We start from the raw sequence: 24,578 nt of genomic DNA on the forward strand, positions 1-24,578 counted from the left end.
AGCATCAGGCGTGAAAGCAGCAATTCAGGACCATGGAGAGCAGCACTGAAGCTTTCAGATGAAACAAAGGGAGGACGCTGAGAGAGCACAAGGTCCCTAATTGAGAGGTACTGTGATTTTACCATGAGTGAGAAGAGTCATTAGATATTAAATGAAGTGCAAAAACAGCAATTTGAAATGTTCTATAAATAAAAAAATTACTAACTTATATGAGGACACAGGTGTACATATTACTCTTTTATAGGTGTACTCTTTTATATTTATTGAAAAAGAAAGTATTTCAAAACATCTAACATTTTGGTCATTTTGGTTATGTTTATTAGATAAGTCTCTTATGCTCACCATAGCTGAAAATGTATTTGATAATTAATTAAAAACAACAACAATAAAACCGCTAGTATTGTGTAATCTATCCATGTGATGCAAATCTGTATTCGAGTCTTCAGTGCCACATGATCCTTCAGAAATCATTCTGACAGCTGATTTGCTGCTCAAGAAACATTTCTATTAAAATTTAAAACCGTTGCTCAAACTTTGTGTAAACTGTGATATAGATTAACAGAAAGTTAAAAAGAAAAGCATTGAAACTTTTGCAAATATCTTTACCTGTCAATATTGATCAATTTAGTGCATCCTTCTATGAATTTTTAATTTTTTTTTTTTTTAAATCTTACTAACCCAAAACTTTTTAACTTTTTGAATTAGCAATTTTTTTTTAAAGTAGGATGATTATAAGATTCTTATTTTTAATAAATTATTTAATTAATTAATTCATTCATTCATTATTATTTTTTATTATTTAATTTATTTTTGAGTTACATTTTTCTTCCAATATTGCTTATTGGGTGGCAATGTTCTCAGTGCATGCAACAACTAATCTCATTTCAAATTGTGCCTTTGATAAAATTATAACATGAGAAGGTCTAACTGAACAATAGATTTACTGTATTATATATTATATTTACCAGGCTGCTGATTGCTGTCTTAAATATCATTGTGATATTTAAGTCCAGTGGTACTGCAACACAAATAAACACAAACAAGATCTGTTCTATTTTCTGCACGTTTATTGATTGTTGAGATATGATTACATGACATTGCATATACAGGATATAAATGTGTGTATCAAGTGTCTTTTCACCATATAAAACTTCATAATAGATTTCAATACAAATATAGATCATAAAAACCTATTAGATGGGACCATTGATTTGATTTGACCATAACAAGGTTATATTTTCATATTCAAGTTATAAATGAAAATCTGCATTTTCTTCTTAATGATATTTTTAGCTTCTCTCTTTTTTTATTGAAGTTCTGGAAAATGAATTCAAGAAGTTCATGTTAGACTAAAACTGTGGATTCTAGGATGGAGTTTATGATGCATTTTCCCAAAAATGCTGTGCAACTTCACAAATTCACAGCCAGAATACAGCCCCTCGCTGGGTTTGAATGTGTCGCTATGTTCTTGGAAACAAATATGTCATACGTGCTAATTTAACCTAGCGAATGAACAGCTTCTGACTCACTGTTGTGTGCAGTAGAGGAGTATATGTGAGTTGAACAGTCCCATCAAAAGACTCTATTTGATCAGTGCATCTTAATGAATAAACAGCTGTGCAAACTATACAATAAAGCTTTTCATTCTCCTACTCCATATGAATAAATAGATTTATAAATACATTTTTTTTGCTGCTTTTCTGTAACTTCTGTGTCTAAGCACAGAATGACATCATTTCCAATAGTGTCTTGGAAAAAACAGATATGTAGATATTTGCAATTAAAAACAAGTTTTGTCATTCAAAACTGAACAGGAAAATAGAAACATAAATATTAGTATTGTACATCTGAGTTATACTCCTGATAAAAGCTATTTATAGATTTCTGCACAGAAACATAGGAATCTCTTATGACATGCAAAACAGAAAACATGAATTCTAAGAGGCAAACACAAACATAATCCACCAGAGCATTTTAAAACACAGATCACCCCCCCAAATTTTAATTTAATAGACATTTTAAGTGATAAGTTAAAAAAAAATACAATTTATCAGTCATAGCCTTGTAGTATGCAACATTTGATATTTTCTCAGAGGTTTGATGTGCACCTGGTTTTCACATGAAGCTACCTGAGCACCAGGCTTGATCACAGTAACACGCTACAGGGTCGCTCTAGAGGACCAGACACAATAAAAAGGTTGATTTAAGACGATTAGCTGGGTTAAAGCCAACCCCTGGCTCTAGTTTGTAAACTGTCTCACCACCCTCATTCAAAATTTTAAAGTTGTTTTAAAGAAAAAGCATTAGAAATGTAAGAAAACCTAAATTTCTTCCAACACTATTGGTTCAGGGCATTCACAACACAGCTGCAATAATTCTCTAGAAGATGATTTGATTTGCAGCGATAAAGTCATTCATTTTCAGGAGCTGTCAATTTAAATAAAAGTTGAGCTTAATTAATGCAAATGTGTAAATAGATGTCACATGACCTGCCTCCTGATACAGTTGATTACTGTAGTTTAGTTTAGTAGAGTCTTATTATTGGTGCAAATTGTTATTTGAGGCATCTAAACCAACTCAAGGGGATGTTCTCCTTTCTAACCTAGTTATTGTACTTTTGCATTTGTTTTGTTGTTGTTGTTTTTTTTCAGAAATGCTGCGAGGTATGATTTATATCCAAATACTGATATTGGATTTCATTTTCGAAAGATTAACAGGTAAGACCTTTGAAAGAGGGTGGTGATTTTCTATTTCCACACAAAATACAATGTGAACATTTATATAATTGAAAAACATTGTTCTATGGTAGTGTATGGTATGGTCGTTCAGGTCAGGGGCAACACAAGACGTGGGCATTTCAGGAGAAATTAAAATTTCATATTTGTACACGGGGTCGTGGTGAACACACAAAAAAAGATCTGAGAAAAAAAAATCCCTCTTAAAAAAATACTGCTCACTTTAAATAAATACAGGCTTTAAGGCCATGAAGACCTAACAATTCTAAGTGTAGCTTTCTTTTGCGCGATGTGAGCCTAACAGTTCAGATCAGGCTGCTTGTGCTATTTTGTGTCTTCAAAAATAGTGTACACAACAGTTTAGTTTTCAAGCAATAGTTCACATATGAAAATTATGACATGGTTTATTCGCCCTCATGTTGCTTAACATCCATATGCTGTTATTTTTTCCATAGAACACAAAAAGAGAATTTTTGAAGAATGTTTATACAGTTTTTTTCCATGCAGTAACAGTTAAAAACATTTAAAAAATTAATTTTGTTAATTTAAATAAAGCTGAAAAATAAAATATAAATATTAGCTGAACTTTAAAAATGTAGATAAAAATTATCATGTTGCCTTGTCTACAAACTAAATAGTTCAAGTCGAAGTGCTAAAACTATGAAAAAATGAAAACAAATAAATAAAATAAAAAAGCAAATTAATAAAGTATTAAGCTTTCTTATTCATAGACAAGTGTATTTGGTCTTACTGCACTGGCAGATTTTTTTCTTCTTATTACTCTAAAATAATAATAATAATAATAATTATTATTATTATTATTATTATTATTATTATTATTATTATTATTATTATTATTATTATTATTATTATTATAATGCACTAAATGTTTCTATTAAAGACATTTTAGAATTCCACTGGCAGTTTTCAGTGAACATAAATTTATGGACATCAGTTTTCAGCTCACATATGGCTTAATTAAGAGGACTTCAAAGTCCACAAAATGTACAGACTACATTTTATTGTGCTTATCATTAAATTATTTCACTGTAAATATTTTTATACTGAAAAAAAAAAACTAAGTAAACATTATTCAAAATGTTTTTTTTTTGTGTGTTCTGAAAAATCTTTTTTTTTTTTTACTCAAAAATGAAGTTGGAATGACATGAAAGTGATTCTATAAAGATAGTGTGAACCATCCCATTAACAGCTGTGAACTCATCTGAGTGTGTGTTGTTCAGACTAGGCTGCGCGTCCCGCTGGAGTACCTGCGTTGGCTCAGTAGGTGGCGTGGTGGTGGAGGGGTCGGGGGGCAAAACTGATGTGGGTGATGATAAGGAGGCGGCGGGGGAGGGAGGGGCGGCTGCTGCTGCTTGCCTCCCTCCCGTGACCTGGTGGGCGTGGAGACAGCCGATTGGATGAGGCGATGGGCGGGGCTGTGGCTGAGGAATGCCTCCACGTGGCCACGCCCAGCAGAGTCCACCACGATCACTTTGACGATCTGCTGGCACTGGATCAGGGTGTCGGGGGAGATGGTGAGGGCGGAGCCAGGGGCGGGGCTAGGCAGGACGGCCAGGTGTTGCTGAGCGCTGGGTGTGGCCAGAGCAGAGCTGAGTTGGTACGTTTGGAGCCTGTTGTGAATTGACACCTAGTTTAGAAACAGCCAGAAGCAGGAAGCGTTATCAGCCTGGCCTGCTGCACTCTCACGGCCCTCTGGTGCGGAAACACATGAAAAGGCCATGCCACAGAGCATGCAGGCGGCAAAAGACGGTATGACACACATACGGTGCGGTCGGAGTGGGTGAATGCGGGCGATGCTGACTTCCTACTGCTGTGATTTGGATAATTAATTGCTATAATATCCACTTCCTTTTATTATGAATGTTTCTGAAGTCATTATTTTATGCCTAATCTTGATTTCAGTGTCAGAATTATGGCCAGTGACAGAAGAATTAAATTGAGAATGTGAACATATTTTCCAAGTCCTTTGAAGACTTTAATCTAAATGTTAAAAAATAGAAAAGAAAATGTAATCTTATTTTGTAAAAACAACAAAAACAACAAAACTGTATATGATGCAAAGTAAAATTTGTATTAGGCCCTTTTTTGTACATAAAAGATTATACTCAAAATGTAATTATTTTCTGTCTATTTTTTAATTTATCTAATAATATTTGTATAATATTATATTATACATATCTAATAATAATAATAATAGACTGTATCTTTAATAGAAATTTCAAATCTCAAAGTGTATTTTGCTTTACTGCAATGGCAGATTTTTTTCCAAAAAAAATTTTTTTCTTCTTTTATTTCTTCTTTTTTAATGAAAATGCAAATAATCTGCCAGAGCATGCAGGCAAAACACATCATGACTACATACAGTGCAGTTGGAGTGGGTGAAAGTGGGCGACGCTGACTTCCTACTTAAACTGCCGTGATGTGAATAATTAACTGCTATCTTATGCACTTCCGTTCATTACTGCACTGCTAATCAGACCGTTATATTTTTATCTGTCTGTAAGAAGCATTAAAGTGCCCCTCGAGGGCCTAGACGCTTGGCAGCGAGGGTCCTTATTGCATGCTGAGCAATTTGCACCTTGTCATGATGTGTTTGGCATCTCCTGAAAGAGCATTTGTGTAGCCTGTCTCTCTACAGTAACCACAGCTTGGTCCTTTCATTTCGGCTCTTTTTAATGAAGTATTTGAATTTGAATGACTTCCAGTGCAAGAGCTATTGAAACTATTAAAATGGTGTTTCTGGACGTGCATTGCAAATCTTATATTTGTTTTTCCACAAGCAATAAAATTTTTTATTTTATTAATTTTTTTGCCTCTGGTAGGAAAGCCATTTTGATATTCTGTGATTTAATGTACACTTTTCAAAGGTGTCTCGTGCTCACCAAGACTGCATTTATTTGATCAAAAATATAGAAAACTTTTGAAATATTCGTATAATTTACAGTTAATGTTATCTATTTGAATCTATTGTAAAATGTAATTTATTCATGTGATGTTTTCAGCATCATCATGTCACATGATCCTTCAGAAATCAATATAATATGCTGATTTGCTGCTTAAGAAACATTTATGATTATCAATGTCAATACCAAATATTTTTGTGTAAACCCTGATGCTTTTTGTTTTCATAGTGAATAGAAAGTTGAAAGTTAAATATGAAATCTTTAGAAACATTAAAAATGTCTTTGCTGTCACTTTAAACAATTTAATGTATATCTACTTAATGAGAGTATTAATTTATACAAAATAAAATAATACTGACCCCAAATTTTTGTACATCTGAGTGTAACAGGATATACATTTGGGCTTAATTCGTGCATGGTATCAGTGTCTGCATTCCATTGCATTGCAGTCAAAACATTAACCACAACATTTCCTTTAAAGGCAAAAGCTGTATGTGTGAATGTGCGTATCTAGTGTGTCTTACTTTAATACCCTGCTGACATCATTTCCACTAAAAATTTTACATTTAAATAATTTCACCGCATAACAACAGCAGCTGTATGCACCATTAAAACACAGCATTCAGCAAAAGCCCGAGTGAAAGGCCATAGATTTCAGGGTGGTGGATTGTGTTTTTTTCTAGGGGGCGGCAGTGCTGTTATTGCTCTGCACCAGTGGTGTGAGATTGCAGTGAAGACACCGAGGGCGGGCATCTCCAATCTGATGGACAACGGGATCAGGGTGAGCTCAGGAGTCAAAGGGTAAAGGGCAGGAATTTGGGAACGGTGGGGAGGTTATCTCTGATTCTGCAAGGAGATAGTGATGATAACTAAATAGACAATTAAAAAACGACAATACGTGCTGTCACCACATACAATGTTCCCAAAAAATTTTTAAACACTCTAGGATTTAAAATGGTCCAATATCAGCATAAATCCTCAACATTTTTATAGTGAATGCATTAAGGTATTATACAATTATCATTGAAGGTCATTTTCTTTTTATTTGATTGATTGTTTGACAGAACAACAGACCAAACAGAACTCAGTTTAGAGATGCTCTAAGTCCAGCTCTACACTCCTTAAAATAAAGGTTCTTCATTGGCAGTGATGGCATTTTTCTATGCTTTGAATTTATTTATTTATTTACTTCCTTTATTTACAGAAATACCTCACCCAAAAATGAAAAAGTATTCACCTTCAGGCCACTCAAGTCCATCAATTAACATCTTGTGTAGGAAAAAGCTGAGTGTTTGAAATAAACAGATCCATTAAAACGTTTTTAACTTAACAGTCTGCTAAAATAGCTGCCATCCAGCCTAGATACGAGTCCTTAAGACATAAAATTGATTTCTCCATTGAAAAAGTTGTCTCGTCTGAATCAGGAGAGAAATATGCACAGATCAAGCACTGTTTACAAGCAAAAACAGTCCAAAACAGATCTAAACAAATATTTCATTGGATTTTGATGTGAGAGAGCAACAGGGAAGGACTTTTTCACTGGAGGAAACATTATTATGGATTATGAGCTCATATTTTGGCTGGTAATTGTATGAAGACATGATGGATTTGTTTCTTATAAACAGGCAAGTTTTCACTTCAGAAGATGGATTGGATGGTGTGGATTACTTGTGGATTATTGTGATGTTTTTATCAGAGGTTTGGACTCTCATTCTGACGGCACCCATTCACTGCATCTATTGGTGAGCAAGTGATTTAATGCTAAATTTCTCCAAATCTGTTCTGATGAACAAAAAACGCATCTAAATCTTGGATGGCTTGAGGTTGAGTAGATTTTCAGCAAATTCTCCTTAGGTGAATTATTACTTTAATAAAATATGCTTTCATACTTTGAGTTGTCCCTTATCAGTGCAAAGACATCACTAAAAATGACAAAGATTTATGCTGATATCCAAAACCCCACTTTGCCCAAACTTTTGGAGGACACTGTACATACAGTACATGCACCGAGAATCGAAACATAATTTTGCACTGCACTCAGACCACGATGTTTTGATACAAACCTCTACCATGTTGCTTCCCGTTTTCTCATATATATCATCCCCTGCAAGCCACACAGATGCACAAGACATCAAAAACAGGCTTATTGTTGTGTATGGCATGTGTTTGTATACGTGTGTGTGTATGTGTGTACCTGAAGCAGAACTAGGTCCAGCATGGATGTCTAGTTGTGTGTCGTTCTTGTTAGTTTGATATCTCACAACCTGTTGTCTTTCTAGTTCCCCTGAGGACCACATACATAATTCACTTTAATGATGGCCACAACCGTGGCATTCAAACCACTGAGGAATATAGAGAATTCATTATATTTCATGCTAAGTTTTAAGTAATGATAAGGAGTTAAAATGTTACAAATTATGAATAAATTATTTATAGTGCTAACAACTTAAAATGAAGAAAACATCAACTGTTCTAAAATATACTGTATGCTTTTCCAATGATGTTGAACTGAAAAAGTTGCAATGTGTTTGCTAGGTGGTTTGTTACTGGACCAGGTCAAAAGTGTCTAGATTTTGACTTTTTAATGCTAGTCTTTTTTTTCTTTTCTTTTTTTTTGACAAAACATGGACAACTAGAAACCCAGGGATTTCTTTATATTCAAATTTGAAATAAATGTGACTATCACTAGCCTAAAGTGTGTGAGCAGGTAAAAGTAAATAAGTACTTGCATGCTCCTGATAAGTAAATGAGTATGCAATAACATGCTAAGACACTCACACTCAATCCGTATTTGTTCCATCTCTGCCACCTCTGCCATGCTCTCTCTCAGGTCCTCTACAAACTTGAGCAGCTCCTCAGCGCTCTGAGAACAGAAACTCACTACCTGCTTCTTCTCAGACGAGAACGGAGACAATATCGTGATTCCGTGAGGGTAATCTGTGACAGAAAACACACATCTATGACACTGCAAATATTGAACAAGGCTCTGCTCTGTCAGGTTCTGTTTTTTATTATTTAAAAAAGAAATCAAAATGAAAAAAGATACATTTGAAATAAAAATAAATACATTTTGGATTGAATTTTCATGTAACTAAATATAACAAATATTTTCTTTTTGATTACAAAAAAATGGCAGCATATTAACTTCATACTCAAGAAATTTATTTTTTTGAAGATTATTGCATCAAAACAATCTTTATAGGTTCACTATTTGATTGACAGAGCAACCGACAAATCAGAACACAGTTTGGAGATGCTATTTAAATAGCTTTAGTATTTTTCTGAAACCATACATTTTATATTTAATAAAATATATGTTCATAGTTTATGCTGTCCCTTATCAATGCAAAGTCATTATTACAAATTTTAAAGATTAATGCTGATATTATCCAAAATCACTCTGTGCCTTTTGAAAGGCACTGTTCATATTATTATTAAATATTATTATATTTTTATTATTTAATGTATCCATTTGAATTGGGTAAAAACTATAATAATATCATTTTTATAAATGTGGACTTAAACTTCAGAAGCAGTTTGTTTATTTATTAGTAATATTAATATTTATGTATGATTATTAAAAAGCAATATAACAGAGTAACCACATTTAGAAAAAGTATTTTATTTGTATTTTAGTAGTTTCATGGTCACCCAGTTGAAAACTCTTAATTATAACTATACTATATTCTTCTCTAAATTTACAAATATAGTCAAATATAAATCTATACATTATTATATAACTATTTTTGTGTTTGTTTGTATTCTTACACTCATTCTCAAACAGATGAAACTGCATTCCCAGTAAGCCCATGGCCTTGCAGAACGTGTATGTGGCCGCACTCTTCTTCTTAGGGCATAGTTTTAGGATCTAACAAAACAAAAGAAAGAATAAAAAACAGTTTTTATGTTCTGCTGTTTGTGTGTACATGTTGGAATCTCTTTCCATGTATGAACACGTGTCTCTCACCACAATCAGGTCATTGAAGAGGAACACCTCTCTCTGATGTGAGGCCTGTTTCTGTGGTTTATTCACATCGGTGACCTCATAGAGTCGACTGCAGCACACCAGCCTACGGTGAGGAACCGACAGTATCTGACCAAGAAAGACACAGATCAAATTTCAGGTAAATTCATTTCAGAAGGTACAGTTTCCATCAGCACAGGAAATGCGCTGAAAAGAGGGATGTCTGAAGCAGCATGGGCTGAAGAATGAAATTAATATTTCATATGGAGGTAGAAGGTTTTGCAGTGCTGTCATGTGAAATCTGAAATGATAACACCAAACTAATGAGCAGTTTTAGTCTCAAGTTTCCTGTTTATATAGCTCACGTACTGATAAATTCATTCACACAGCTGTTAGCATACAGAGGTGGGGAAAATGAATGACCAGAAACTGTTTTTGCTTTGAGCAAAGTTTATTTTTACCTCATCGTGTTCATCAAAATTTATGTCAAAAGTTTATATATATATATATATATATATAGATGGATAACTAAATAGATAGATATAGATACATAAAGAATAAAAAACATTTATCATAACCAATGTTGTCTAATTCACCAAAAGAAAAATTAAATTCTTTTGAGCTGGTTCTTTTTAGTAAATCAAAAAGTATAGTGCAACCAGTAATCCAACTCTCAAACTCCGAAATCTTTTAATAAATCAGAAACATATAATGCCATCAGTGTAGTCCGATTCACAAACTAATGAGTCTATTTTACTGAATCAAACACACACAGCTTACAAGTAGCTGTGACCAGACTTCAACTTTTTCATCGTTTGTTCATATGACAACATGTGGTTGAAGATGTTAAAGATGCTCATTGCACATTTTCTCAGCAGTACTTTATAATTAATGAATTAAATTTGTAACTACTGTGTAGAAGGTGTAAATGAACTGTTTTCAAAAACTGTTTTGGCAATGTAATTGCACTTATTTTTTCCAAAAAAGAATTACTTAAAACTGTTATGATACCTGAATCATTAAGAAAAATCACTGGTCTATAGAAACAGTTCAGGATAAGTTCAAGACTTTGTGTTAGGGTTGCTGAATTCATTTACACAAATGTGAGTGATAGTAATGCTGATCTTTGGCTCACTAATAAATGTAATGCCAGCTGTTCGGTCAGAGATCTCACTGTCTCTATCACCTTTTCAAATATGAATCAAGTGCAAACTGAACTGAAAGGTGATGCACTTCTCACATTCACATGACCTTTGTGTTTAATTGGTAGAGAACTGACTCACCGTCTTCATTCCAAGAATGCTTTGCTCTACCCTGGTAACATAAGTCACATGATCCTCGTTGGAGCGCAGCTCCCTCTGCTGAATCCGCTCATAAATCCTGGCTAACATCTCCCGTGGAATATCTGCCCCATCGTCCACTCCTGAGGGGGAAATGAGTTATTACCTTTTAACATTTACTATATAGTAATGCAAGAATACATGAAGTCTGCTGTGTACAATGTTCTGGATTGCCTGTTCTGTAATAGGAATGAATCTTTTGTCGACAAGGACCAAAGTATGTGGAGAAGCAATGGAAAGCCATAGAATAAAAATATTTTTATCTCAGGATCTGGATATTTTTATTGCACTTCAATCTCATAATTCAGACTACTTTTTCATCGGAGTTATTAGTTGTGAAATCTTAACTCAGAATTATGAGGGGGGGAATGATTTTTTTTCTCAGTATTGCAAGTTTATATGTTACAAATATGAACTATGAAACTATGAACTAATATAAACTGGTAATTCTGACTAATTAACTGTGAAATGTTAAACGTTAACTTAGAATTCAAAAAAAAATATATATATAATATAAACTTGCAACCCTGAAAAAAACTTTATAATGTTTTTTTCTTCCAGAATTGCAAGTTAATATCTTGCAATTGCGGGGGATTAATTTATAAAAGTTTGAATAAAAAAAAGTCTGAATAGTCAGAATTAAAAACCTTACGAGTTTATTACTTAAAATTGTAAGATATCAACTTACAATTGCAAGAAAAACAAGTCTTAATTGAGAGAGAATAAAGCTTCCATAAAAAGCAGAAGTGTCACTGTGTAATTTTTCTGAAGTGAGGATTTATTTGGTTTATAGAAAAGTCCCATCATAAACCAGAGCTCGACTAATAGCATGCTCTGATTTTGTTCCAATCCCCATGTCTTTTCATCGCCCTTTAAAGTACAGCTCTCTTTCACCGTATATGTTTGTTATATCTGCAGAAAGCAGGCAACAGATCAAAACTATTTGATCAGAGACCAGGAATCGGTCCAAGACACACACAAACACTGCCTACGCTCCTAGGAGATAATCAAAATGTCAATTTTGATATAGAAAAAAATGCAAATTTAAACATGAAGACGGAAAGCTGATTAAAATTGGCAATATTTAACATCAAATATCCGATCTCTGACATCAGCACACAAACAGGCTCTGGTTTTAATGAACAGCACACATAATGCACCTCGGAGGTTGCGTATGAAGTCTTCCAGAAGCATCTTGCGCTCTGGTTTGATGTTGGGACTGTACATGTCTGTGTTCAGCAGCACGATGGCGAAGGCCAGGATGAAGATGGTGTCAGGGTTATGAAACTGCTGCACCACGTCTGGGTTACACATACAATATCTCTGACTGAAAGAAAGAACAACATTTATATGCATTATAGTGAATGTTCAGCACCCAATGTATCAAATTAATTCATTTAGTTCATTTGGAAAATTGCATGTGTGTCTAGGAAATGACACTTAATTACTAATTAAGAACTAATTCTCACCTGAATGCTTCAATGAGTCTCTCGACTTTTTGAGCTTCTCCTTGCACTCGCACATGAGCCTGAAACTTCCTCAAAGCTTCATCCAGCTCCAGCATGGAGAAATCCATCTCATCCACCACACAGCTGAGAGAAAGAGACCACATAAAACTCAGACATTAAGAGCCCAATTTATGAGGCTCCAGCTCTGAAAGAAATGAAAATGTGCCATTATTACCCTCAGTGGTTGGTTCTTATATGAAAACCCCGATCCTGAATATATGTGGTTATATTCATGCACTGGCTAATAAACGCTAATGCAGCCAGGTTAATTCAGTCATATTCATAACTCAAAACAAGAATATCATTTTAGAATATGTTAAATAAAAAAATACTGCAGTTTAATCATATTTCAGACAGTATTTTTTAGTTTAGATTTACATTGTATTGGCAGTCACAAATATTCTTATTTCTTTAATAATCTTGATCATTCCTTACATAATTTTGAGTAAAAAGCTTATTTGTATATATATATTTTGTGTATTCCGTCAACTGTGTACATATGTTATTTGTTTATATTGTTTATATTGTGTATATTTATTTTTTTATTAAAAGGGATTATGTATTTATTATTATTATTTGTTTTAAAAGCAACAAGAGATTAACCAAATAAATATGTTTAAATGTATGTTTATTTAATTAAATATATTACTTTGTTTACTACATTTACAAAATAAATGTATACTATATTTAACTATATTTTCTACTTACATTTTGTCTATTTTTTTCTATTCATACATAATTTGTCTATTGTGTTTATATTGTGTATATTTATTTATTTTATTATTTTATTTATTTTGTTTTTTATTATATGTGTCTTGTTTTTGTTGTTGTTCCAATGCATTGGAAGCCTCTTTTCTCCCCTAAAGCAAACATACTGTAACTATGCTGTAAACATACCCGAGTATTTTTATTTTTTTAATTCAACTGTTATTATTTACATTTTCAGGGCTTATTATAAATGTTTTATATGACTTACATTTTTGTCTCATTAGTTGCAAAATCACCATGATACAGAGAAAAGTAGAGTGCATAAAATTGTAGGAAGACCACTCACTCTAACACATCTCTGTTGAACTGCCTCTTGCTGTTACCCAGGAACTCTCCTATCATCTGTCGACTCAAACCCTTCCTCTGCAACAGGAAGTGAGCCACACCGATGGCCGTGTCCGGAATAAAGCCCCTGGATATCAGGAACTGGATGCCTTTGTCTGGATTTCTGCAGCAAGGTCAAGAAAGATGTAGGTGAGCACTGACAACTCATTTTTCTCAAGAGCACTTTATAATAACATTCATTAGGAAAGTTAGTTAATGTTACATTACACAATGATATAATATGTTGCTTGTACATTTAATGTTATTGTACAAGTTCATATTTATTTATTGTACACTATCGATTTAAAGTTTGGAATCATTAAGATTTGTATTTTTAGCTTTTAAGTTTTTTTGTTCTGTTTTGTTTTCAGTTTGCATTCATTCTGGTTATTATGAATTGTTTCCAGGAAAAAAAACAGAAGAAGTCTGAGTGTGTGTGTGTGCAGGGTCACATGTATAAGTGTGTTAAGAGAGATATTCATAGCTACAAACATGCAGTATTTACATGCAGATTATTCTTTCCATGTCAGTTCACATCTTGTCGACATTCTGTTCCAGAGACGCAATCGTCCATATGTGCATCACAATATCTACTGTACATGAGCAGCCCTCAGGCAATAAAAACAGGACTGAGAAGCTTATATTCATGTTTATGTTGACTACTCTTTAAAAGTCTGGGGTCAGTCAATTTTTAAAGAAATTAATACTTTTATTCAGCAAGGATGCATTAAATTGATCAAACTAAATCTGTAATTTGAGTCAAATAAATGCAACCTTGGTGGTTGAAAGAGGCCTACTGTACTGATGCCAATCATTTAAAATCATTTGAAAGTACAACAGTCTAAAAGGATATTTAAACACTTTTTCTTAGAGATTACGATAAAAATGTAGCCCACAGGTTTAGACTATTAAACTAATTTTGCTGCTAATAATGTAATGTTAATCACAGAAAACCAAATATTGTCGTTAAATCTATTTCTCTCAATAAAAATTTAATAAAAAAAAAAATAGAAACAAATCAAATATGAATGATTAACTTAAATCTTGGGGGCGTGAAATCATAAAGATACAGAAACGAAACGGCCTGTTCAATCTGAAAATGGTCACTTAAAACCAAATTCTGATTTCAAGCATGAGATACTTAAAAAAAAAAAAGGGAAATGAAAATCTGTCTGACCTTATATGGTGAGCACACATGCACACACACACACGTGCATGACCCGAAACATGCTACATGCCACTTACTCATTGTGAGCAAATAGCTAAAAAACTAAATTCCCTCATACATCCTGACAGAAACCTTATAAAAGCAACAGTGTCCCTTAGTCACAGCCTGAGTAAAACCGTGTGTGTGTGTGTGTGTGTGTGTGGATCGCCTGATTACCTTGGCAACCGTGGTGCCGCTCACGTCAAGCAAGTCAAAGAAAATCTGATCTGTGATTTCAATTGAGTGCTGATGCACTCTGAAGCCTCTGACGATTGGCTTTATTCTGTGTGTGTGTGTGTGTGTGTGTGTGTGTGTGTGTTGTTTGAAAGAGATACACACACAAAATGGAGTGAAGAAAGAGCTTCACAATCACCCCTGAGGGAGTATAATATAGTCTTCTTGAGTATTTGTGTATGTATACGTAAGCAAGCGTGTGTGTTTTTGTCAGCGTGTATCAGCAGGTATAATGAAAATGCACTCTACGTTTTAGTCATGGGCAAACTGACCCTGTGAATAAAAGTTCATTTCTTTAGGATTAGTCATTTGAACAATTCTATAATACATTTGCTTGCTTGTTTGCAAGGCCAATAAAACCTTTAAACCATAAAGTTATTTCAGAACTTCCAAACAAGGTTTCGATAAGCCAAAATGTAAAGTTTACCTTGCCAAACTTTGCATTTCTAGTTAAATATGAATTTTATATTAATTTATTCTAATCCCTTTATGAAGCAGTTTTCCTCATAATGATGGTAAGATCAGCAGTATTTATTTATTTTTTTTGTAACTAAAACTACTCATTTTTTTCAGTAACTGAAATAACCTAAATATTAGTTGAAAAGCTTAAACTTATAAATTAGAAATGTAGCTTTGGGAACTAACTAAATTTTAAAGTACTAAAATTAACGCAACAAATGCAAAAATATAATAAAGCTATATAGAAGTACAGAAAAAAATTATAAAATGTCAAAGCAACAAAAAATGTAAACTTAAATTGAAAGCGAATTAAATTTTAATAAATACTAAAATGGTATACAAATAATATTACAATATAACTAGATTTAGTAGATTTTACTGGGACATCCAAGGCTTTCTAACATAGCATAACCTTTAGCACGCTTAAAAAGCCACTTTAAATGGAAAGATTTGACCTTTAACCTTTGTACTCACACATTGAAGAGGTTGAGTCCAATGCGGTAAAGACGTTTACGTGCAATATCCGTCGAGAGCGTGCCACAGGGTGTGTCCTGGCAATGTGGGCGGGGCAGAGACAGAATCATCGTCTCACACGCTGATGTCGAGGTGCTGCTGCTACTGACGGGCTCTGAGCTGTTTTCCGCTATCTCTGGTGCAATCTGATTGGTCTGTTTCCCCCCCAGTCCCGCCCCTGCTGTCGGTACATCTATTCCAGTTGGCTGTAGGTTCTCTATCTCTTCCTCACTGGGTGGCGGAGCTGGAAACTCAGGCTCCGCTGTGGTTGAAGATGCCGACTGGCCTGCGTTCTGTCCAGCCGTTTGGGGTTCAGAGCTGGTGTCCCTGGATACACCATTACCAAGAGAAACTGACTCCAGCATTGAGGAGGAGAGGCGAAAGTTGTGGTTGTCTATTTGAACAGTCACGTCCCTGAAAGCCATCATAAGTTTACTGGCGCTGCGGGGCATGCTCTCTCCACAGCTGCTCTGTGTGGTATCCAGTAGGGAAGCGGGGTCCATCAGGAGCCCCTCAGGATGGGATCCAGAGGGAGGGGCCACAGTGGACTTCTCTCCTTCCCCGTCTCGAACAGAACTCCAGCTGTTCAAAGCTTCGTCAATAGATCGTGCTAATGACTGAACCTGGCAGGGAGAATAGTATAGAATATAATGGAATAGAATGTTACAGAATGGAATAGAATAGAATATGTGAAAAATATAGAACAGAACAGAGCAACATATTTGAATAGTACAGGATTGAACAGAAGAGAATAGAATAAAACTAAATATTTGAATCGAATACTACAGAATAATTCAAGACATTCTAATAGAATAGAATGGAATTGAATACAAAAGAACAGAATACAACAACATATTTAAACTCAATAGAATAGAATAAAATATAATACAACAAAACAAGAATACAAAAAAAACATATGTAAATTGAATACAATTAAATAAAATAGAACTGAATACAACAGAAAACAACAACATATTTAAACTGAATAGAAGAAAAACAAATAGTATAAAACCAATTACAACTGAATAGAATGGAATACAATAGAATATAATAGAAGAAGATATTTGATTTCAATAGAAAGGAGCAGAATGAAACCAAATACAACAGCACTAAGATATTTGAATTGAACAGAATAGAATAAACTGAAATGCAACAGAACAGAATCCAACTGAAAATAACATATTTTAATTGAATAGAAAAGAACCAAACAGAATGGAACCAGATACAACAGAATAGAACAAAATATTTGAATAGAATTGAATAGAATGGAATACAACAGAACAGAACAACTTATTTAAATAGTACAGGATAGAATAGTACAGAAGAGGATATCTGAGTAGAATTGGACAGAACAGAACCCAATGCAATAGAATAAAACAATAAAATAGAATAAATAGAACATAATAGTTTGTGTACTTCAATTAAACCAATTACAATGACTGTAATAGAAATATACTGAATAGATAGCACAGAATTCATGCTGTTTCATGTATGCCGATGGTGTAACTGTACCTGTTCAGTGAATGTGTCCTCCAGGTGTGTGAGTGTGGTTGTTGTAGCCACCGGCAGTGAGGTGGAGTGTGTGAGCGGGATGCCCATGAGTGAACATCCCTCCATCAGCGCTCGTTCTGCGGAGAAACCATCCCTCTGTACTCGGACCCTGCGCACTGACATGCGCCGCGGGATCCCGCTCTCCAGAACCGAGTTACGGATCTTCTGGAAGTTCTTGCTGAGCTGGTACTGACGAAATGCAGTCTGAATCTTACAGGCTGCACGCCGGGAAATCAAAGGACCACCGTATTTCTGCTCCAGTTCCTCTATCTGCAGATAAAAAAAGAAGGCACAAAAACATTGAGACAAAAACTTATCGTTTCATGCTTTTAATATCAAAGAATCGGTATTGCATGCATAAGTGCATGTCCGTTGGGCTGTACCTGTTTTAGTTTGAGATCAGGAGAGAGCTCATATTCTGGAGGATGTGAGCAGGGTGGTGGTGCTTCATGCTGGCCATCTTTTTTCTCATCTTTTTGTTCTGCTGCAGGAATCGGGCTGCGTTTCAAATGACACAAGTGAGCAGTGGCTGACCCAGATTCACCGTCTTTTAATCTAGACTGATCAGAACCCACTGTGCACTCAGGACTAATTAGTTCTGCTTAATTACTACATGCAGGCTTTCACAGATTTCAAATTCAATGGAAAATTAGGTAATCAAGTGAAGGTTTGAGATCATATTTCCATGTCATGATTTAATCTTCAGTAACTGTTCATGAATGAGACAGCGAAAATTGAATTCATTTTTGTTTTTTGAACTATTCAATGAATAAGACAAAAATTACATTAAATTACATAGTTTTAAAATACATTTTTTACATTTTTTAGCCTATACAATTATGCATTATAGAAGTCATTAAATCAAGAAATTGTTAAAATTAAATTTATTAAATATATATGTGTGTATATATATATTCAGTAAATAATAAAATATGTGTATACATTTTAAATGTGAACTTCATATGTATAAAAATGCATGTATTATATACTGTATCTGTACACACACACACATCTTTTTGAAAAACACTGCTTCTGCAAAACCTTAAATTTAATTATTTATTAAATACAATCAAATATATATTTGTCTGCTCAAACATATTTAAAAATTGCAATGCAGAGGTTTCATATAAAAATATTAAACATATACTAAATCAAAACCAAATATCCGAGGTTAGCACCCCACACAATCTTACATAAGCCCATACATGACAAAGCCATTTTCCTCTTATGCAGAGCTCATGAAAAAGCATTTCTAAATGGAAAGCAGATGTTTAAATCATGAGAGATGTCACAAAGTACGTTCCTTCTCCTTAACACAGCTCAAGCCCATTACCATTTTCTCCAGGTTGTCCCTCAGTGTAGACATGTTAACAACACACACAAGCACACTTCTGACTGCTTTCACTGTCAGCACAATTTGAAATCACTCCTTGTTTGAGAAAAAGTGTGTGTGTGTGAAGTGATGCAGGCAGCAAAGAGTTTGATGTAATTTCCTATGTTATGAGAGGATATTTATGCTCTCTCTCTCTGTCTCTCTTAAGCTGTTTATAACAGGTTTAAATATCAAGCAGAAACCTAGGTAGTTGATTTCAGCAAATAAGAGGTGAGAAACTACTACATGCTTATATTTTCTCCATTAGTCCATCTTCTCTCTCACCAACCCCCCTTCCTAATCATTTGGGAAATAACTTGCACACAATCACTACAGGCTTTTCTGCAGAAATTAAAGCTGCTTGTTCTCCTGTTCATCAGTTTGTTCAAATTGGCATCAATATTGGCATCAAATTGGCATCAATAAAACCTTATTAGTGGTGCTTACTCAGGCTTCTGGTTACTTAGTGATTTAAACAAACTTTCTAAAGAAAAATACTGTAAAAATGCTACAGTACAAATATTTGGTAAGCTGTAACAATGTACCATTAAAAAAATGCCATTATGTTTTGTTGTTGTTTTGCAAGTAATGTCATTTCTATAGAAAAATACTATAAAAACCATATACTGTGAAATGTTAAAAAAAAAAAGTTCATTTACAATAATATAATTTACAATGGAAAAATAATAGGAAAGACCCTTCGTGACACATCATATATGGCTATATTTTGTATAATTGATTTTGTTTCTTCTTATTTTTATTTAAATTATATATTTCTTTTCTATTTATTTCTTCTTTTTTGTGCGTGTGTTTTTTGTCAAGTGGCTTTCAATTGAACCACCTGTATTATTTTTAGATAAAAGGTAGATTTTGGTAATTTAATATTTAATATTACAGCACTTAATGAAATATAGGTTCACAGTGTTATTATTTTTTACAGTGAATTTCTGGCAACCAGAATTTTTTTGTTTTTTTTTGTTTTTGTTTTTACTGTCAATTTAATATAATATTTTTTACACTGTATTGCAGGTGAGAAACAAAATGCACTCTGACTGCATGTTTATCTTGGTTCTTTCTTTCCTTTTTTGTCCATTTTCAACCATTCAAGACATAACTGGCACAAAATTAGAATTTTCTGCAGAAATAAAGCTCTTTAATGTTTACCACAAAAAAATCCTGTTAGGGTCAAAACATAATGAGCACTTTCCACTTTATCAGTTTGCTGCAAAGACTAGGTCATGATTTCTTAAAATTTCTATACAAAAGTAAAGATTTTCTGTATAGAACTGATTTTGTTCGCAGTTATCATGTGCTGTTTAACTAAGCATAGCTTTTTGTTGGCAACAAAATATGCAGTAAACAAAGCTCAGATGGTTTGAAGTTCCCGAAATAGTGCAGAACTGCCACATTCACACACAAACACACACACACACACACACAAACACACACACACATGCACACAGACTCTCTACCCACCTGAGTGACGATGCTTATCCATGCCGAAAGTTTTCTAGTCTATCAGACAGAGGAACGGACCAGGGTTAAACTACACCTGCAGCATGCACTAACTCTCTTTCTCACAAACACACACACACTTATACTCTGCTAGCTTGAATCCCATCACCCAGAATGCCTCAGGCCAAGAGAACAGGGGCTGCAAACAGAAACCACTAACATTCAAGAATGGAATACTTAACTAATGCAGACAGCTGCTGTAAACACGTAGATTCACACTGTCCTTACTGCATCACTTGCTCATATTGTACATATTATTTGTTTGGCATGTAGAAAGACTAACTCTCATTACAGAAGATGACATCCTCACCTGGAGCAGATTAGGGAGTCTCCCTCTGGAGCCTCAGGTGCTGGACAGCAGAACTGGTGCAGGATGGTCTGGCTCCTGTAAAGGTTCGAATCCACATTACTGTAATTAAATGCAATGCAATACTCTTTACACGTTACTTAATTTTAGTTCCTTGATCACTTATAGAGATTGCTGTAGCTTAGTGTGTTGGTTCCCAACTGGTTTTAATTCAGAATCCACATTACTGGCACTCAAAAATACCCACAAAAAGTATCTAGGCATTAATTTCATATTTATGAATTTGAAATGCACATAGAATGTCCATCCAATTGGAAGACACAGCTTCAATATAAACTAGTAAACTTAATTTGTTGATGCATATTTGTCTGTCAGTCATACATGAAATGAGTGAGATTTATTCACTCAAAAAATCATGGCATAGTTTATTATTAACTATTTGTATCTATTTTAATTGAATTTAAATAAACAAATGTAGGAGATTGAAACGAATTGTATATTTTTGATGATAAATATATAAACCTGGTTACTGTGTATTTAAAACACATTTAGTTTATTAGTGCTACTATAGTAATCAGTTTGTTACCTGTTTCATTTATGTAGGTTTATTAGTTTGTTAAAACTATCCAAATGGATGGAAATTTTATATGCAATTCAAATGCAATACAAAAATCTTACATGTAGCCCTAAATATTCAGTGTTGTGAGTTTTAACCCACCAGGTAAAAAGCTCTCTAAATAACACACTTAAATTAAGTTCTAAATGAAGTCTTAGAAGAACAGTTCATCCTGACAATCACAAAGCAATGGCTGCTCTCATTTTTTTAAGAACTACTTCCTGATTTATTTTAATAATCTATTTATATATATACATATGTATTAATTCAGTCTCTAATTCAGGAGTCCAGGGAAATTGAAAGCTCAAGATGAGTTTTTTCTGAGCCCTCCATTGTTGACAGCACATCAAATACATTTGCTTCACACTCAGCATAACATGAGAATGTGAAGTGCTAATAATATTATCGTATTTGCATATCACTTCCTTGCAGTCCTGGTATTGTTATTATTATGCAATATTCATTATTAATGTAATATTCTGTTGTCTTAATTTCCCAGCTGCTTCCTTGGTTAAAAAAAAGTGTGTCACTACATTTTTGTGATCTTCTTTTATGCTCAACAGAAGAAATTCATGCCAGTTTCACTTCTGGCCAATTTGCATGAAATATATAGAAATGTCCATATTCCATAATTATGCTACCTGCTGTGATAAAGTCTGTCCCCTGTTGTCCTCTCATACCAAAATAAATTCTGTGCTTGTAAATTATATCTGATCTGTATATGTCTCTCCTCATTTGATGAGAGGATTTTATCTCTGGTGAAAGCAATATTATGGATAGATTATATTTAACCAAGTCAAAAACATCATGATGGGTTTGTTCATTACAAACATGAAGCTTTTCACTTCACAAGATGTTAACTGATGGACTGGAGTGGTTTGAATTACTCTAGGATTATTGTGATGTTGTTATCAGCTGTTTGGACTCTCCTTCTGACGGCACCCATTCACTGCAGAGGATCCATTGTTTAGCATGTGATGTAATGCTAAATTTCTCTAAATCTGTTTAGAAAAAAAACTTGCTATCTACATCTTGGATGGCCTGAAGGTGAGTAATTTTTCAGCATATGTTCATTTTTTTGGTGAACTATTAAAAGTGTCTGGTGCAAAAACTCTGTCTCACTCGCTAATAAGGATGCAACAGTCTCTAAATGTACCTGTCAAAACCATAGTGATGTGAGATTAGCTTTAATGAGCTGCATACATAAGTATAATTGAGCCCTAAACTCATTGGCAATGGGCATCTCATACTTCCAGTAGAACTAAGTGCATTCTGCCATAAAAAAATAAAAAAATATCAAATAAATAACATAAAACAAGGTAACACTCTCAGACTCAGGCCTAAGTGTTTGGTACCCTAGATAATGCTCCCATTAAACAAATCAAAGCAGAATGTATAATTTCAGTTTTGCTTGTGGGATACACACACAGAGTACTCTACAAATGCAGCATGAGATGTGCACTGAAGCAGATGAGCAGTCGTAATAGGCAAGACACACGCACACTCACACACACTCACTCACCCACTCAATCTCCCGTTCTTTCTCTCTCTTACTCTGGATTAGATTCCAGCTGGCGGATCAACTTCACATGCACTATGGGAATGTCACTTAAAGCCTCACTTTACGCATAAATCTGTGTGTGCGCATGAGTTGCATGCTGATAAAGTGTTTTTAAGTGCTTTTTAAAATGCATTCTTGCTGCAAATTAATCAGGTGCATTAAAAACCTCTTGCTCAAGACCTTTTGCCCTGGAAAGAGTGAATGTGCTGAACTAATGATGACCTATAATCTTTTTTCTTCCGTTTTACAATGTCAAGTTTATTTAAGACTGCAACACACACTCCTGCAAAGACACTGATGAAAGATTTGATAAATGCATTATCATGCTTTTTGTGTTGTTATTGATGTGCAATATGTGATTATGAAATATACACTGTGGCCTACATAGAGTTAAATTCCTATGTTATGTAATCCTGATTGCGCATGTAATCTGCCTCAACATCTCACCGATCTCGTGTTTTCCTAGAGGAAAAAAAAAGACTGATTTGTTGAACGTGTGATGAGAACTTACTCAGATGCCCGTGGGAGTCCCACAGCTCGGCACAAGGTGGCAGGTGTCTGTGGGACCAGGGACCGACAGCAGGGGTCCTGAGCGTCATTATCATCTTCATCAGCAGAGTCCGGACTGGCATTGATGGGTCCCGCAGGCACGAGCTGCATGTCCAGGGGGGAATGCTGCTGCTGCTTCTGCTGGGTTTGAACCGGGGGCGTCCCGGGTCTGTTGGTTCGGGGCAGGCTGGAGGTCCGGGGAGGCGGAGGCGGATGATAGCGGGGAGGGTGCCGGTGATGACTGCTGGAGTCCCGGAGCTGCCGATTCTCAACCGCTAGATCTTCCAGCCGGCGCTCGAGTATGTCTATCCGGTACCGTTGGGTTTGAATCAGACTCTGCTGGTTCTGCACGATGGCGGTGAGCTCCTTCAAATAGAGCACAGCCTGCAGAGGGTTTTCCAGGAGGCTCGACATCCCGGTGCGACGCTCCTCTTGAAAAAGTAGAGAAATGATCCGATCCAAGCGGAGAGTCTTGGAGTCAGAACCCCTGACCAGTTGCACGGGTTGATATTTAAACGGCTGAAAAGAGAGAGAGAGACAGAGACAGAAAGAGCGAGAGACCCCCGCCTCCGCCTCCACCTCCACCTCTGTGCCCAGAGCGCGCACGAAGGGATGCGCGGAGTGGTGCTGAGGCGAGGATGTCTAAACACTGGATTGAAGGGGGCGGGGCCGCGTTCGCGAGTGACGTCAATAACAGAGTTTGGTTAGTTTATATGTCTTTTTTAGATTTGTTGTTTGTAATCAATCATTTATTTACATATTTTTACCTCGACGTGGATCTGTTTGCTTTTCAACGCTCAATAAAAAATAACATTCCCACACATGAAACATGTTTAGTGTCTTATTATATTGCTACAAATTTAGATTTCTGTTGCTTAGTTACCAAATTAATGTTCTTTTCCACCTTATTTTCAGAGTTTATTATTAGTATGACTGTTTCGCCAAAGCGTCAATAATAACAAGAAATAATAATAATAGAAAAAACGAGGCAAAAATCATAAAGTTAATGATGGGAATGGTTCACTATACCAACAAATCTGATCAAAACGCTTTCGTATATAGCCTACACGGATTATACAAAGACAAATTACTTATGAAAGCTGGATATTCTTGCGACCTAAACAAATGTAT

The 24,578-nt window shown here is 34.8% G+C and overlaps 1 protein-coding gene across 1 annotated transcript; it reads right to left on the bottom strand.

The window, feature by feature from the left end:
• Positions 1-1,045: 1,045 nt before the first annotated feature.
• On the bottom strand, positions 1,046-24,037 carry LOC127933869 (IQ motif and SEC7 domain-containing protein 3). The gene is made up of 15 exons (XM_052530914.1): positions 23,410-24,037; positions 20,725-20,799; positions 17,911-18,025; positions 17,489-17,797; positions 15,938-16,599; positions 13,526-13,687; positions 12,433-12,555; positions 12,124-12,290; positions 10,907-11,046; positions 9,627-9,752; positions 9,428-9,527; positions 8,438-8,596; positions 7,854-7,943; positions 7,723-7,763; positions 1,046-4,383 (listed from the first exon to the last, which is right to left on the bottom strand). The coding sequence occupies exons 1-15, from the start codon at positions 23,859-23,861 to the stop codon at positions 3,973-3,975; spliced, it is 3,132 nt and encodes a 1,043-aa protein (XP_052386874.1). The 5' UTR covers positions 23,862-24,037; the 3' UTR covers positions 1,046-3,972.
• Positions 24,038-24,578: the final 541 nt, after the last annotated feature.

The sequence above is a fragment of the Carassius gibelio genome, chromosome A18, assembly GCF_023724105.1.
Source record: "Carassius gibelio isolate Cgi1373 ecotype wild population from Czech Republic chromosome A18, carGib1.2-hapl.c, whole genome shotgun sequence".
Lineage (NCBI taxonomy): Eukaryota > Metazoa > Chordata > Actinopteri > Cypriniformes > Cyprinidae > Carassius > Carassius gibelio.